The 16,874-nt window shown below is 35.7% G+C and overlaps 1 protein-coding gene across 1 annotated transcript in view; it reads right to left on the minus strand.

Moving 5' to 3' along the window:
- Window positions 1–16,874, minus strand: part of PAFAH1B1 (platelet activating factor acetylhydrolase 1b regulatory subunit 1) — a 68,862-nt gene that overhangs the window by 14,637 nt on the left and 37,351 nt on the right. Inside the window, exons 3-5 of the mRNA XM_045836244.1 lie at window positions 1,898–1,982; window positions 1,583–1,657; window positions 13–219 (exon numbers count right to left, since the gene is read on the minus strand). Coding sequence (XP_045692200.1) covers window positions 13–219; window positions 1,583–1,657; window positions 1,898–1,982 — 367 coding nt within the window. The remainder of the gene's footprint in view (window positions 1–12; window positions 220–1,582; window positions 1,658–1,897; window positions 1,983–16,874) is intronic.

Here is a 16,874-nt window from a genome sequence, read left to right on the forward strand (position 1 = left end):
AAAAAAAATTACCTTAATTGTAGCATCCTCTGAAGCAGAGACCATAACACTGAACACAGGGTGGAAAATGACTCGAGTGACTGGACTCCTATGACCACTCAATGCATATTTTTCTGGTGGACGGGGAATCCATTCTTTTGGGTCTCGTTTCTGACCAAGAGGTCCACCCGATGTAAATTCTTCTTTCGCTTCATTTAGTTTTGATTCTAATTCCATAACCTGGAGAATCAATATGTGGTTATATACACAGATAGACTCCAATAAAATAATATATCTGACATTAAAAAAACCCTGCTTTTATTTTACATATGTGTGTGTACGCATGCAAGACACTTGAAAAATTTCAGTAATTTACATTCATCATTTATTAAAAATTATCTATATTATCAAAATTTTTGTTGTGAGACAAAATTGAAAACTGAGAAATATTCAGTACCAGTTTGACTTTAACTGAAAAAATTTTTTTCAATTTATATCTATTATTGAGAGGAATAGCAGTGCACTAGTGTTGATCCCTGTAAGTTTGCTACTCTTAGTAAATTCTTCCCAAACCAAGTATACATTATATATGCTAATATTAATATTTATAATAAAAGCCAATATTTATTTAACATCTATGTATTTGGTACTTTTCTAAGAGTGCTTTACACATTAATTCATGTTGTAACAATGTTATTTATTTATTCTAGCTTTGGCTACAAGAAGTATAAATTTTAGGACCTCAGTATTATTTATTGCCTTCATTTTACAAATCAAAATAAAAGCTCAGAGATAAAAATAACTTAAGGGCACACTTTGGTGTTCTTTTCTCAGCACCATATTGGCTCCATGCGTTCTTCCTATCCAAACAAGTACACAAGTCAGTTCTTATAGAAAGGGTTTTTTTAAAGATTTTATTTGTTTATTTTCAGAGAGAGGAGAAAGGAGGAAGAGAGCAGGAGAGAAACATCAATGTGTGGTTGCCTCTCTCACACCCCCTCCGGGACCTGTCCTGCAACCCAGGCACGTGCCCTGACTGGGAATCGAACCAGTGACCCTTTGGTTCACAGGCTGGCACTCAATCCACTCAGCTACACCAGCCAGGACCACAAATAATTCTTTACTATGAATTCCCTAAAGTCTGGTTTATGTAGATTGAATCCAGCCAGTACTCAAATTGCACAAGTTAGCAGGCATCAACACTGATCTGTCTGAGTCAAAGTTTTTTATAATGAATAGATGTATTCTTATTTGCCTTTTCAAGATTATATATAATTAGCCCTGACTGGTATGCCTCCGTGGGTTGGGCATTGTCCTGCAAAGCAAGGTCGCAGTTTGATTCCCAGTTAGGGCACACACCTGGGTTGAGGGGCCAGGTTGCTGATTGGGGGACATGTGAGAGGCAACTGACAGGTGTTTCTCTCACACACTGATGTTTCTCTCCTTCCTTCTCCTTCCCCCCTCTAAAAATAAACAAACACATCTTTTAAAAAAGATTAAATATAATTCTTAATTCATGCAGAAAAATGATTTATGTCAGTATTTCAGAAAGTTTGTGAGACCACTCCAAATACAGCTAACTTCAAAGAAAAAACTCAGTTACCTTCTTTTGTAATCTAATAACGGATGTCCACTTTTTTTCCAAAAGACCAGCATATTTCTTATCTAATTCTTCATTCTAGAGGGAAAAAAATTAGAACCTTTAAAAAAAAAACGGCTCAAGTATGATAGTTCAAGCCATACAGACCATTGGTCTTTGAGTCTAACCAAACATTACTAAAAATCTTATTACACCAAAAAAGGGGGGGAAATTAAATTTAGTGCCAAATAAATATAACAAATGATAAGATCTGTGAATAACTGAGGTGACTACTGATACTTAAGTAAATCCACTTATATTTTTAAAAGTCAAACATACCATATCTAATTCAGCTTCCTTTTTAAAAACAGAATATGCCTCTTCATAGCCATTTGAACGAAGATAATCTGCTATAGCTCGATTTCTGAAAGAAAACAAATTCAAATGACTGCTAAACAAAATTTCATTTCTACTTTGAAGAAATATTGTATTAAAAAGCTCATGACCGTCTTCTCTTCCAAAAATTAAGTGTTTCACAATACAAGGACCGCCCCCCCCAAGCCTCTGAAACATTTAGCCCTGTCATAGGACATCCATGTATTACATTATTCTTGAGCTTTTAGCTTTAAGTTTCTAATGTGATGATTATCTTATAAACTGTGGGCACTCTATATAGGTCAAGAAATGGCTTATATAATTAGGTATCAATTTGTAACAGTAGTCATTAATTTCATTCTTGTTTACATTTAGTCTTTCCTTACTACTTGTTATGCTGATACACACTCAAGGGCTAGTAACTGAAATTTGCACAAAGACTTGTTCTGATAAAAATATAATTAGTATTTTAATATTATAGACATCTTTAAATCATTAGAGTGGGTGAAAAAGAGCACAAGCTATACCAAGTTAGTATACTATTAGAGAATAAGACATTTCAGTTAGAATGATAAAGAAATCGAAGCTGAATTAACAGATTTCTTTTCATTCCCTCCTTACATTCTTTCAAAGAGAAAATTAGCTATCTACCTCTTAAGCCAATGTATTCCTCTATCTCAATTTTTTTTTGAGCCTTAAGTCCATTGTGATACAAACTGTCATTTGTGTGGAACTTTCTTTAAGACAATGTAAATTAATTTAAAAGTTAATATACACAAAAGGTTGAACAAATTTTACATATGTAAGTACACAGTAAAGTGTCTTTCCCGCCACTGACCCCCAATATTCCATCCCTGAGGCAATCACTTTAGTAGTATTTTATGTTTTCTTTCAGAGATAACCTACTTATTAACAAACATCCTTGCATAGCCCTTCTAGGGATAATACCTGTTTTTAAAACAAACTGTAGTATATTACATATGTGTTATAATGTCACATAAACTCACCCTTAACAATCATTCTTTATCAGATGTAAATCTGCTTTTACTTTTATATTTTATTCCACTATGGAAACATGCTTTTACTACTACAAACAATGCTGCTATGACTCTCCTTGTGTAAATACCAATGCCACTGGCCAGTAATGCTTTAGGAAATAAAAACACTACCAGTAGTATAGAATTGGTGAGATTACTTTTTAATTCACGGCATATTAAAAACATCCCATTCCTAGATAAGGAAGTTGAGGAAATGTCAATTCTTACTATTACTGTGAATCTTACTATGACTATTACTATGTGCTACTCATATCACAACCACCTGCACCTTCTGGCTTGCTCTCCTAATGATAACTTCATTCATTAAAGAGTATTCTCTCTACATAGAACTGAAAAATCTACTTCTTAATTTCGACCAAGTAGTTCTACTTGGGCCTTCCAAAACACCACAAAATGGGAAACAAGCAACATCTACTTCTTAGATTTTCTTCTTTTACTCTAAAAAACCAACAGCAAGCAAATAATGGGCAATATGTCAAGGGTAAACAAATCTTATATAGTACTTATAAATATTTAATGTTCCCACTTAGTTCCACTCCTACTTCAGGGTCAATCAAGCCCTAATGCCTGAAACTCTGCCTGCACACACTTTACAACTCTGAAGCTCACATAACAGATGATATGTGTATATTACATATGCACAAATTATAACGATTATAATCTTAAAAGACAAATGGTGATATTTTTCCTGGTAAAACTACTGAGAGGAGAAAAATGCAAACTGACTATTGTGTTTTCCTTATTAAAAAAAAATTCCAACACTTTGAGATTACCAATAACCTCTTTCAGCATAGTCTTTCCATACCATGATTTTTGCCCACATGTTCAAATCACGTGCACAATATGCATATGAATGGCTTTTAATAAAGTAATTTAATCAGCTAATTTCATTCAAAATGTGAAAATCTTTCCTTATCAGTAAATATTGTTAAGTTCCTACACCATCTCATCAATGTTATAACAAAAAGATGATATTCAAGGACCTGCTGTATTGCAGAAATTAAAAAAATTAACACCTACTCCATGTTAAAACAAGTTACATAGTTATTATACTCAAACAATATTCCATTATATAGATGTACCAACTTTTATTTACCCAATCATCTATTGCTAGATGGTCAGGGTGTTTCTAAGTTTTTACCAGTTTAAACAATGTTGCAAATAAATATTCATAGAGCTAAAGCCCTTTTCATATCTCTACATCTGAGTCAAAAGATACTACAGATTGAAGGCTTGTGTCCCCTCCCACCCCAAATTCTTATGTTGAAACCTAATCCCCAATGTGATGGTATTTAAAGGTGGGGCCTTCAGGAGGTGATTAGGTCATGAGAGCAGCCCATACAAATGGAATTAATATCCTTTTAAGAGACTATAAACCAAGAACTGAACCTCACTAGACACAGAATCTTCTAATGCCTTGGTCTTGAACTTCCTAGCCTCTAAAAATGTCAGAAATAAATCTTCCTTATTTATAAGCCACTGAGGTTATGGTATTTGGTTGTAGCAGCCAGAATAGACTAAGAGATAAAGGTTGTATATATTTTCGGACATTTTGATAGTTATTGTCAAACTGTTCCCCAGAGTTGTACCATTTATACTCTTACCAGCAGTTACAATTGTCATCCCTTTACAATCTTTACCTTTCAAACATTTTAGTTAATATTTACTGACTAAACAGTTGGTAGCTTTCCACTTCGGTTATTTAACTTTTATTAACATGAACTAGGTGTTCAATTTTTAGAATTTCTGCAGTACAGCAGGTGCTCAAATAACATGATTTCATCATAACTTGGTGAGTGCCTTAGGACTTAGCTCTTTTTTATATAATAATAGTTCTCTTCAGGTCCAGAACCTATCAATGATGTTAAGGGAGAACTTACTGTATATCCAAATTCTGTAGCTTAACCCAACATTTCATTTTTAAAAGATGTTGTGTGGCAAATACGATTAACTAGAAAGACATAGGTAATTCCAAATGTACATAAAGCATCACCTCAAAATATCTGTATGTTATATTTATACCTTTTATAAAATAAATCCAAGCTAAAACAACATACACTATTTTCTTTAGATCCTACAACCATCTTGTTAAAATAGATAGAAAAGTCTCTTATTCTCGTATTGGGCATTGGCAGACTGATTTATCTAAGGTCACAAAACTAGCAAGTAGTGAAATATTTAGGAAAATAATTCCAACTGACATTTATTGAGTAAGGGTGGGGAGAAACTGGCTAAGCAGGTAGAGTTCTGAACCTCCCTCTTTTAAATAGAATTGTTCCATTTTTAATATATTTCCATACATTTTATTTCTTCATAAATGTTTTCAAAATGGACTTACATTGCTGATAAAAAACCCTACATATAAATCCTTGAAACCAAGAATGACTCACACTTTTAACCACTAGGCTTTTGGTATGATAACTGACCAGATGTGAAAGATGGGGAAAAATAGTTAATTCCCAAGTTTTGGGTGGATAATAGTAACATTTACTTGGACAGGAAACACAGAAGGAAAAAAAAGAGGTAAGAATATATATAGCTCAGTTTTAAACCTTTTGTCTTAAAGTAGCCAAAATATATTTAAGTAATGATATATACTAGAAGAGGTAACTGAATATACAAGGTGAAAAGCTCAAAAGAGATCTGACATAAGAAAAGGACTTGGGAAAATTAGCAAACAGCTAGTGACTCTAACTATGTAAGTGGTGAAAGAATCTTCAGAAGGGACATATAATGAGAAAGAAAAAAGGAGATTAAAAAGTAAATAATGAAAACTTGTCAGATACTGTAAGAAGCTTCAGGTTATATGCCAGCTATACTTCAGTAAAAAATTAATTAAAAAAAAAAAAGAAGCTATCAGAAAGTGAAGGAGCCTAGTGAGAGAATTAAGAGAGATGACAGCAAGCCAATGGAGAAGAGAGTTTCAGCAAAGAAATGAAAATGGGTAACCATGACAAATATCTGAGAAAGGTCATATAAGTCTAAAAAGTATCCAAGTAATCTGGCTACTAAAAGGTCCCTGTTGACTTTAGCAAGTACATTTTCAGAATTTGAAGCCTCAGCATTCCATTCCACAATAAGGTTTCATATGAGCACTGCAAAATATTGGAGCTGGGAAGAAACAGTGAATTTTGAAAATATCAGTGATGGGAAGCTCCAGTCAAGATAGCATAGGTAAACGTAGTAACTTGGAACCTCTACAGCCACATCAAAATTACAACTAAATTATGGAACAGCCATCATTCAGAATGCCTGTCCTATAACCAAGAATATAAACGCCACTTCAAGACTGGTGGAAACTGATAGAAGGGGCAAAATTCGCAAAGGGCTGGTCTCACATCCACATGTGGAAGGAGGGTATCACCCTGGCTGGTGCAGCTCAATGGATTGAGCATGGTCCTGCACACCAAAAGGTTACCAGTTCAATTCCCAGTCAGGGTACATGCCTAGGTTGCAGGCCAGGTCCCCAGTATGGGGGGACATGAGAGGCAACCACACACTGAGGCAACCACACACTGATGTTTCTCTCCCTCTCTTTCTCCCTCCCTCCCTCCCTTCTCCTCTCTCTAGAAATAAATAAAAATCTTAAAGAAGGGGGGGAGGATATCTTGGTTTCAGAGGTCACCTGGAGGTGACCCCTAAGGGGTCCCAGTCCCACACTGGAACTCTCAGCCCAGGATTCCAGTGCCAGGAAGAGAAATCCCCAAAACAAAATCAGCAGAGATTGTGGCTGACTGATCATGGCTCCTAGAACCTCAAGAATTCCTATTCAAGGGCCTGCACACTGACTTGGACTGACTCTGGGCTCCAGCACTGGGGCAGCACATGAAAAGGCACCAACGACTATGGGGCACCAACAAGGCAGCCCCCTTAAGACTATCAGCTGATTTTTCAACAGAAAGTTTGCAGGCCAGAAGGGATTGGCATGAAATAGTCAAAGTGATGAAAAGCTAAGGCCTACAATCAAGATTGCTCTACACAGCAAGGCTATTATTTAGAATCAACAGAGAGCGCTTCCCAGACAAGGAAAAAAAAAAATCTGGAGTTTATCAGTACCAAACCAATATCACAAGAAATGTTAAAGGATCTCCTTTAAGAAGAAAAAAAAAAAGATAAAAAATAATATGGCAATAAATACATATCAACAATTACCGTATTTTGGACCATAAGCCACGACTAGGTTTTAAAGGAGGAAAATAGGAAAAAAATTTGAAGCAAAAAATGTGGTAAAATATTTAATAACATAAATAACATAATTATTTCACCAATGTAAATGTAAACAGAACTCAACAGCAGCATTAACAACTATTATTCCTCCCAAAATTGGGGATGGGGTGTATCTTCTAGTTTGGACAATATGGTACTTTAAATGTAAATGGAATAACTCACCGATGTCAAACTCATTTTCACCAGGGGCCACATCAGCCTCGCGGTTGCCTTCAAAGGGCTGAATGTAATTTTAGGACTATATAAATGTAACTACTCCTTAACAGTTAAATGAGAGTTTGGCGCTGCCACCAGGTAGAAACAAGGTGCAGGGCTGGATAAAACAAGGTGGAGGGCCAGGTTCAGCCCACAGGCCTTGTGTTTGCCACCTGTGGATTAAATACTCCAATCAGAAGACATTAAGATAGCTGAATGGATAACAAAACAAGACCCTGGCTACAAGAGACTCACTTCAAATCAAGGGACAGAAGAAGAAATTTTATGAAAATGGAAATGAAAAAACAAAAACAAAAAAGCTGGGGTAGCAATACTTATACCAGACAAAACAGACTTTTAAAAAAACTATAACAAGAAACAAAGAAGGACCCAGCAATTACACTTTTGGATATTTATACAAAGAAACCCAAATCACTAAATCAAAAAGACATATACATCCATATGTTTACTGCAGCATTATTTACAATAGCCAAGATATGGAAGCAACCTAAGTGTCCAATAGATGGATGGATAAAGCAGAAGTGGTACATACATACAATAGAATATGATTCAGCCACAAAAAAGAATGAAATCTTGCCATCTACAACATGGATACACCTAGAGGATATTATGCTAAGAGAAATGAGTCAGAGAAAGACAAATGCCACATGACTTCACTTATATGTGGAATCTAAAAAACAAAATACATGAACACACAGAATAGAAACAGACTCATAAATACAGAGATCACATTTATTTATTTTGAGAGGGGGACAGAAGGGAGAAAGAGAGGGAGAGAAACATCAATGTGTGGTTGCCTCTTGCATGCCCCCTACTGAGGATCTGGCCCGAAACCCAGGCATGTGCCCTAAGTGCCAACTGAACCAGCGGCCCTTTGGTTCGCAGGCCAGCACTCAGTCCACTGAGTCACACCAGCCAGGGAGAGAGAGCATTTGACAGTTGCCAGATGGGAGAGGGTTTGAGGAAATGGATGAGAAAAGTGAAGAGATTTAGGAGTACAAAATGGCAGTTACACAACAGTCATGGGAATGCAAGTACAGCGTAGGGAATACAGTCAATAATATTGTAATAACTATATATGGTGTCAGATGGGTATTCAATTTATCAGGGTGATCACTTCCTAAGTTTTATAAATGTACAGTCACAGGGTTGTACACCAGAAACTAATATAATATTGTACATCAACTGTAATGTAAAAATTTTTAAAAAATCAGTAATGGAATTTCCTTCTATTAAATGAAGCAAATATTTAGTTAATAACCCTATGACAGGTGAGAGTTTAGAAACAGAGAGAGAGCACATGGCGTCATGAATACAATACTGAATCCCCTGCAAAGCAAGATATATATATAAAGATACGAGCCCTGGCTGGCGTAGCTCAGTGGATTGAGCGCGGGCTGCGAATCAAAGTGTCGCAGGTTCCATTCCCAGTCAGGGCACATGCCTGGGTTGCAGGCCACAGCCCCCAGCAACCACACATTGATGTTTCTCTCTCTCTCTCTCTCCCCCCCTCCCTTCCCCTCTCTAAAAATAAATAAATAAAATCTTAAAAAAAAAAAAAGATACGACAAATAAATCAGACTTTAAATGAGTCTGATATCATTAGGAATAGTTGTACAACATATTAATGTATAAAATCTACAACCCAGACCCAGAAGAGTCTAGTCAATTCTACTTTCATATCAAATACAATTTAGTCAGACTTCTTAGTCACATGTCAGGCTAGTGATGTTGAAAGAGTCAAGAAACAGAAGTCAGGTTCCCATGGACAGCTAATTTTGGCACCATCACTCTCATTGCCTCAGCACTCAATATGTAAGCCAACTACTAACCCAATGAAGGAGTACCACCATCGCTTAACATAAGAAATATACTTAATATAAGTAAAACTAAATAATCCCTTGGTTTTAACCACCTAAAAGGTGCTTTTAGGGTTTGCTACTAATTTCAGTTGTTGATCTTGAGTTGATTTTCATCAGTTTTTTATTAAACATAAAAAATATCTCTTTTGAAACTAATGGACGTCAAGGCACAAGTTTATAATAATCTCTCAAGGCTTTAAATTAATGATTTCAATTAATCTATTAAGCCTCAGGAGAGGTAGAAAAGCAACCAATCACTAGAATAAAGGAAAAATTCATGTAGAAGTTAACACGTCATTTTGAGTACATGAAAACCAGCAATCCTTTACAGAATCTAAGAAAATGGTTAAAATCAAAAGAACTGAGATCAAGGACTTTTATCCAGGAACCGACTAGACAGAGCTTAAGCTTACATATGGAATAGGACCACACCAGAAATACTCTATCACTGCTTTTTTGAAACTATTACAATAACAAATGAGATTGTGTTTGTTTTCTACACTATTTCAAGTTTATTAAAATGTCAGGATTAGGTTTTAAGCATTTATCTGACTTCCTACACTGTACATTGTCTTTTATTCCTCAGGATAATTTTGTAGGTATAATATCAGTCACAACACTACACCACTACCAACCCACACACACACTCACAACTGAATAAACAGAGATAAGATTTTTAAAAACTACTCTGAATGCTATGAACTGCTAGTTAAAAAGTAACTCTAAAAAAGACTGGGTAACATCATCAATAAAAGCAGACTACTTCAGTGTCCGCAGCATCTCTTACAAATTTAAATTGAAGCACAGGGAATCACAGAACATGCATTAGAAGAGACTAAGATAGAATCTGTTTTTCAGAGATAAAGAAACAGGCTCACAGAACTCAACTGACTTTCTGGTAGCAAGTGAATCAAATTTGGGTCTTTTGAAGCCAAAATGATGATAACAGTGTGTGTTTGTTTGTTTTGTTTTAACTATGTACTCTAGCATTCTAAGATTGAATTAAAAAGTGTGAGACCTCTATAAATATTTTTAATTTCATTGTTCATATGACAAGAAACAAAGTTAAGTCAAAAGCTGACAGACTAACATGTTTTCTTACTGGACAATTAAAAGAGATACACACTGGCTGGCATAGCTCAGTGGATTGAGCGTGGGCTGCGAACCAAAGTGTCACAGGTTCGATTCCCAGTCAGGGTACATGCCTGGGTTGCAGGCCATGACCCCCAGCAACCACACATTGATGTTTCTCTCTCTCTCTCTCTCTCTACCTCCCTCCCTTCTCTCTCTAAAAATAAAATAAAATCTTAAAAAAAAAAAAAGAGATACACAGAAAAAGGCTGACCTTACATATTTAGGAATTAGGAAAGCAATGGAGTTAAGGTGCATTGTTCTAAAAGGCTGCAGTGGCCCAATGTATCAGGGATGCCCACAGGGTTATTATGCAGGTACACATTAAGATAATAGAGAAGACCAGGCAAGATCAAGCATATAAATTTACATCACCAGAAACACACTGTTATCTTTAGCGCCCAGTTCCTGAAGACAATCCTCACACCATCAAAGGCTACACTATTTCAAACACCAAGATGATCTCCATAGTCCTGAGAGGTCCTGAGGAAGGTGTGAATAAAGTTCATTTTAAGCAAAGACACACTACTGAGGGTTGTCACAGGACATCCACCAAGGCTCAAACAGGTAACGACTTCTTATATATGAGACAATTGCCCACTGAGTCTTTGGGGAAAGGACAGCACAGATGTGATGAGATCCTGGTCATAGGTCTTGCACCTTTCTAACCTCGTGTGCCCTAAAAAAGGGTGACAATGATCTTCCTTCACCATCATATTTGAAAGTACCTACTTCAAAAGGGTAGTCCAGGATTCAGCTACTACCAGTTCAGGGACTAGCATAGCAAGAGGTCACAAGAAGACCATTCTAGCAGTGCTAAAGAAAAGGAGAATGAAATTTAGACATATCAGGGTGAGTGGACCTTCATCTTCGCCATTAAGCAAAAAAAACATGTGTCTGGTATCCTAACCTATCAGTTACCATTTATCTTCAGCAGAGATATGGGACCAAGGTAACATCAAAACCTATCTACTACCTCCCTGGCTAGTGTGGCTCACTGGATTGGGGGCTGGCCTGTGAACCAAAGGATTGCTGGTTCAATTACTAGTCAGGGCACATGCCTGGGTTGCAAGCCAGGTCCCCAAAAGGGGGTGCTCATAGGCAACCTCACACTGATGTTTCTCCCTCTCTTTCTCCTCTGTCTAAAAATAAAATAAATAAAATCTTAAAAAAAAAACAACAACTATCTACCAACTAAGGATACCATATTGTATTTTTAGTCCAAGTTTTAATAGGCTCCCCATGCTTTCTACTAGATGCTTTTTTCCTACTGCTTTTCATCCTTTTCCATATATCGTACATAAGCAGGAAAAGTGTAATAAGCTTGTCTCTTTGATGCCAAGAAGATATTTTAGTCCAATCTTCACACTGCATTTTTTTAACTTTTTAAAAAGGTTTTATTTATTTATTTTTAGAGAGGGAAGGGAGGGAGAAAGAGAGAGAGAGAGAGAGAAACATCAATGTGTGGTTGCTGGGGGCTATGGCCTGCAACCCAGACATGTGCCCTGACTGGGAATGGAACCTGCGACACTTTGATTCACAGCCCACACTCAATCCACTGAGCTACGCCAGCCAGGGCTCCACACTGCATTTTTAAAGCAAAAAGAAAAAAAGCCATTATTCTTGTTCATTCTCATATTTAAACAAAAAAAAATCTGAGTAATAAAACCCCAAAGCAGAGGTTACCATTGAACAGCAGTTTAGTTTTGATATACCACTTATTTATGTTTGCTTCTTTACTTTCTTAGACTTGTTACTAAAAATAACCTTACTCAAAACTAAGATAAATGAAGATATGATTATATGACTTTACTTTAACTTGGCCAAATTCCCAATTATGTTGTTTCACGTTAATGATCCATGGCCTAGTTTTAGTCAAAGGTCAGCAATGTCTCCAGAAAGGGATAGACTCTGCCTCAGTTACTCAATACAACCTGCAACTTCCTAACATATTCTCCCCTTTCCTCTTACTTTAATATAAGTCTACAGTAATTGTGAGACATTTACTTAACTGTGAGATCTACTTGGAATAAAGTAAAATAATATTTTGCATACCTAAAAAACCTATAAGGAAAAGTCAGGCTGTATAATAATAGTAATGGTAGTAATATGCTACCATGTATTAAGAACATGGAAACATTTACATTTTTAAAATGTAAAGAAAATTTTCACTGTAAAACAAGGAAGAGGGAAAAGATGAGTGTCTGTTACATTCCCAGCTTCTACCAGGGAATATGAAAAAGGATTAGGTTGTGGTCTTACCTTCACTGAATACCAGGATAGTCCATAATCTACAATACTGGTAATAATGGATTTACATCTTTAGAATTAGTATCGATCAAGTCATTAATGTGTGGCTTTCTTTCCACTGCTGCCTGATGAATCATTTACTTGTCCCTCATCCCCTTTCATTGCTCTCAAACACCTAAATGCATCCCAGCCTTCAGCTGACCTCCAACATCATATGGAAAACAGACGCAACTTAGCATATATAAGTTTCTCAAATTCCTTATTGGAATTTGTGGCACCAGCCTTCCCTTCCACACATGTCTTTTCTTCTAATATAATCCTCTAGAATACAGTCAAATCCTTCAGTAAAATGAAATATGATGTGACACAACATAAGGGCTTTGTATGAGTTCTACGGAATGTCAATTTTGACTTTGAGGATAACATCTTATCTTTAGGAATGCCTACATTATACCCTTTGTCAACACACACTGAAATACATTTTTGAGACAATCAGCAATTTTGTGATTTTGGTTCATATTCACAAATAAATCATTTATTTTTATTTAGTGACTTATTGTTTTTGACAAGCCAAGCATTAAAAAGAGGAGAAAACACCAGTACTCCTACAGTATAGGATGTCATAACTTATTACCTGGAATGATCAGAATATAATGCATTGTACTAAGTGAAATACGTCTATTAAAAAAAAACTTCAAAGAATAAAATGATTAAATATAACACAAACTAAGAATATCTTAATCTAACCCTGGCTGGTATAGCTCAGTGGATTGAGCGCGGGCTGCGAACCAAAGAGTCGCCAGTTTGATTCCCTATCAGGGTACATGCCTGGGTTGTAGGCCAGGTCCCCAGTAGGGGGTGCGTGAGAAGCAACCACACATTGATGTTTCTCTCCCTCTTCCCTTCCCCTCTCTCTAAAAATGAATAAATGAAATCTTAAAAAAAAAAAAAAAAATATCTATCTATCTATCTATCTATCTATCTATCTATCTATCTTAACCTCCCTCTGAAACAGTGTCAAAGCAGTAATCTGGAATTTTAATGATCACTATATATAAAGTGATAATATAGGCAATCTGGTTAAAGCTTCCATGATTATCAACTTCTTAAAGTTTAAAAAATAGCAGAACTTCAAAACCTAAGCTACATAAAAGCAGTATATTCAAAAGTTTGTTTAAATACATATTTACTTTTATAGTCAATATAAAATAAAAACCTGAAATTGTGAGAATATGAATTACAGTTACAGTCTCAATTCAGCCCCTGCACCCAATTCATTCATGTATTTTGCTTCTGTTCCCCAGTCTGAAGAATTTTAGCCCTGGCTTGTGTGGCTCAGTGGATTGAGTGCCGGCCTATAAACCAAAGGGTGGTTGGTTCAATTCCCAGTGAGGGAATGTGCCTGGGTTGTAAGCCAGGTCCCAGTAGCAGGGGCATTCAACAGGCAACCACACAGTGATATTTCTATCCCTCTTTTTCTCCCTCCCTTCCCCACTTTCTAAAAATAAATAAAATCTAAAAAAACAAACAAACGAACAAACAAACAAAAAAAAACAACACAACCCTAAGTCACACAGGTAAGCAGTGCCAACAGCTCACTTACAGTATCAGAGGATGTTTCAATGAAAGAGAACCATAATGTTTAAAGATTTTTTTTAATTATTGATCTGAGAGAGAGAGACAGAGAGGTATCAGTTTGTTGTCCCAGTTATTTGTGCATCCATTGGTTGCTTCTTGCATGTTCTCTGATCGGGGATCGAACTTGCAACCTTGGTGTATCAGGATGATACTCTAACCAACCAACTGGGCTACTTGGCCAGGGTTGAGCTATAGATTTTAAAAGAAGTGGGAAATACCTGTTTGAAAGCTGAATCACTAACAAGATCAAAACACTGCTCTTATTCCTATTATATAGATCCTAAAGCCAGACAAGAGGTGTCCCAAAAGCACTGAAGCAACAGTGAAACCTTGGTTCTGAAACAATTAGGTTCTTGCCAAGTAATTCATGCAAAAATCGTCTCCACTGTCTAACAAAACTTCAGATCTCAATTCTCTATCAGACAACCCTTTCATGCCAATACCAGTATGATCAATTATGCATCTCTCATGTGACAAAGGAGAATCAGTTTTTGGACAATTCATTTCTCAAAAAGTTTTCTCAAACGAATTAAGTTCAAGAGCTGAGGCTCCACTGTATTTGTAATAGAATACTACCATGATGCAAGATACTGTACCCACACCTGTCTTTACAATTATTCACAACACAATGACAATCTGCGTATGTGCCAGAGGCCCTGTCTGACATCTAGCTCAACTCCATAAACATGTGTTGCTGTAGTGTATTCTCAAACACAATTTTAAGAATGTAGTAGTTAAGTGGAGAGCTTTACTTTTTTAAACACGAGGGCAGAATCACTTTATAATCCATGCTAAATATATATAGTGTTCAAATATATGCAAAGGAAAAGCCTGAATATCTCAACTGCAAATGTTAGTTTATTAAAGTAAAACATCTTAAAAATATATTATAATCATGAAAAGACATGGAAGAAATATGAAATGCATATTGCTAAATGAAAAAAGTCATTCTAAAAAGGCTATACACTGTATGATTCTAACTTCCTGGAAGTGACAAAACTGTAGAGACAGTATCAGTGGTTTGAAGAGAGGAAAGAATGAACAAGTATATGGATCATGGGATTTTTAAGTCAATGAAGCTGTCTATAGGTAAAGCAGGATTTAAGAGAACGTTACAGAAAATTCAGCTTTACATGTGCTGGTAAGAATTAGCTAACAGAGATAAACAATAAATTATCCAAACTGGCTTGAGATCCTTTAGGAAGGTAGTAGGCTCAGCTGTGAAAGATCTGGAAAGCTGAGAGGCAACGTGTCTTAGGGCCAAAAACTGTACTAATATAGAAGAAAGGTATTTTAACACAACATACTCAAACTGTTCTTTCCTACAAATAGAGCTATCTTCAAAGATATTAGTAAAAAGGAAGGATGCAATATAGGATCCAAGCAGAGTTTTTTAAAAGGAAAAGGAGAAAAGCAATAATGCAAATAGCACAAAGAGAATATGTTTAAAAGAGGAAAAATAACCCCAGAAAGAAGCAGAAAATTATAGATGAATACTCTATATTCTCAAAGAAATCTAAGGTAACAGAAAAAGATAAAATAAAAGGAATCCAAAAGACATATGATAAAACCAAATATAATAAAAAATAGGAAATATAGGCAATAAATGTTGTAGTAACTGTATAGTGACAGGTGGGGAGGGGTACTAGACTGATCGGGGGATCACTTCGTGAATTATGTAACTGTCTAACCACTATGCTGTACACTTGAAATGAATAGAAAATAATGTCAATTATATTTGACCAAAACATACATATTAAAAGAAAATGTTCCTCAAATAAAAAATCTCCAAAGTCTAGTTTAGTGAACATAAAGGTAAAATTACAGTGAATACCTTGGTAAAAAGCAGGGAGAAACACCAGGCTGACCTAAAATTTTTCCACTGCAACCCATGATTTCAAAGATTATCTACAGTTTATTTGTTTAAAAAAATCCATTCAAGTCTTACTTTTAACAAACAAGTAACAAATACATTTGCCTTATAAACACTGAAACAATACTGTAACAAATCTTTATTCCACCTTTACTCAATCTCATTCTCTTCAGAGGCAACCACTGTGAACAATTTAGAATATCCTTTCAAGCTTCTGTCTGTGCAACTATAAGATATAGGCACAAAAGAAATACATAAATATAGTTGTGGAGAGTGTTTAATATAAATATATCATACCATCTTATTTAGCAACCTGATTAATTCACTTACTAGGTCTTAGAGCTCTTTCCATGTAGATACACATAAATATATCACATTTTTAAACTGCTATATAGTATATCTCATAGAATGGGGGTATAAGTTTTAGGTAGTTACCAGTTTCTTACCACTGAAAACAATGGAACAAACATCCTTTTACATAAATATTCCTGGAGAAGTGTTTGCATATGTATTAAAAAAGTTCTTTAGAAATATGAACTGTTAGATCAAAAAACCTATACTTTTAAAGATATTATCAAAATGACTTGGAAAAAAATTCTAACAATGCATAGTCCCACCACCAACAGGAAAGAACCCATTTCCCTACACCCTTGCTAGCAAAGGCTATCATCGGAATTCTTTTATTT

Source organism: Phyllostomus hastatus, unplaced genomic scaffold (genome assembly GCF_019186645.2).
Source record: "Phyllostomus hastatus isolate PE091 unplaced genomic scaffold, TTU_PhHast_1.1 phas_contig_210, whole genome shotgun sequence".
Lineage (NCBI taxonomy): Eukaryota > Metazoa > Chordata > Mammalia > Chiroptera > Phyllostomidae > Phyllostomus > Phyllostomus hastatus.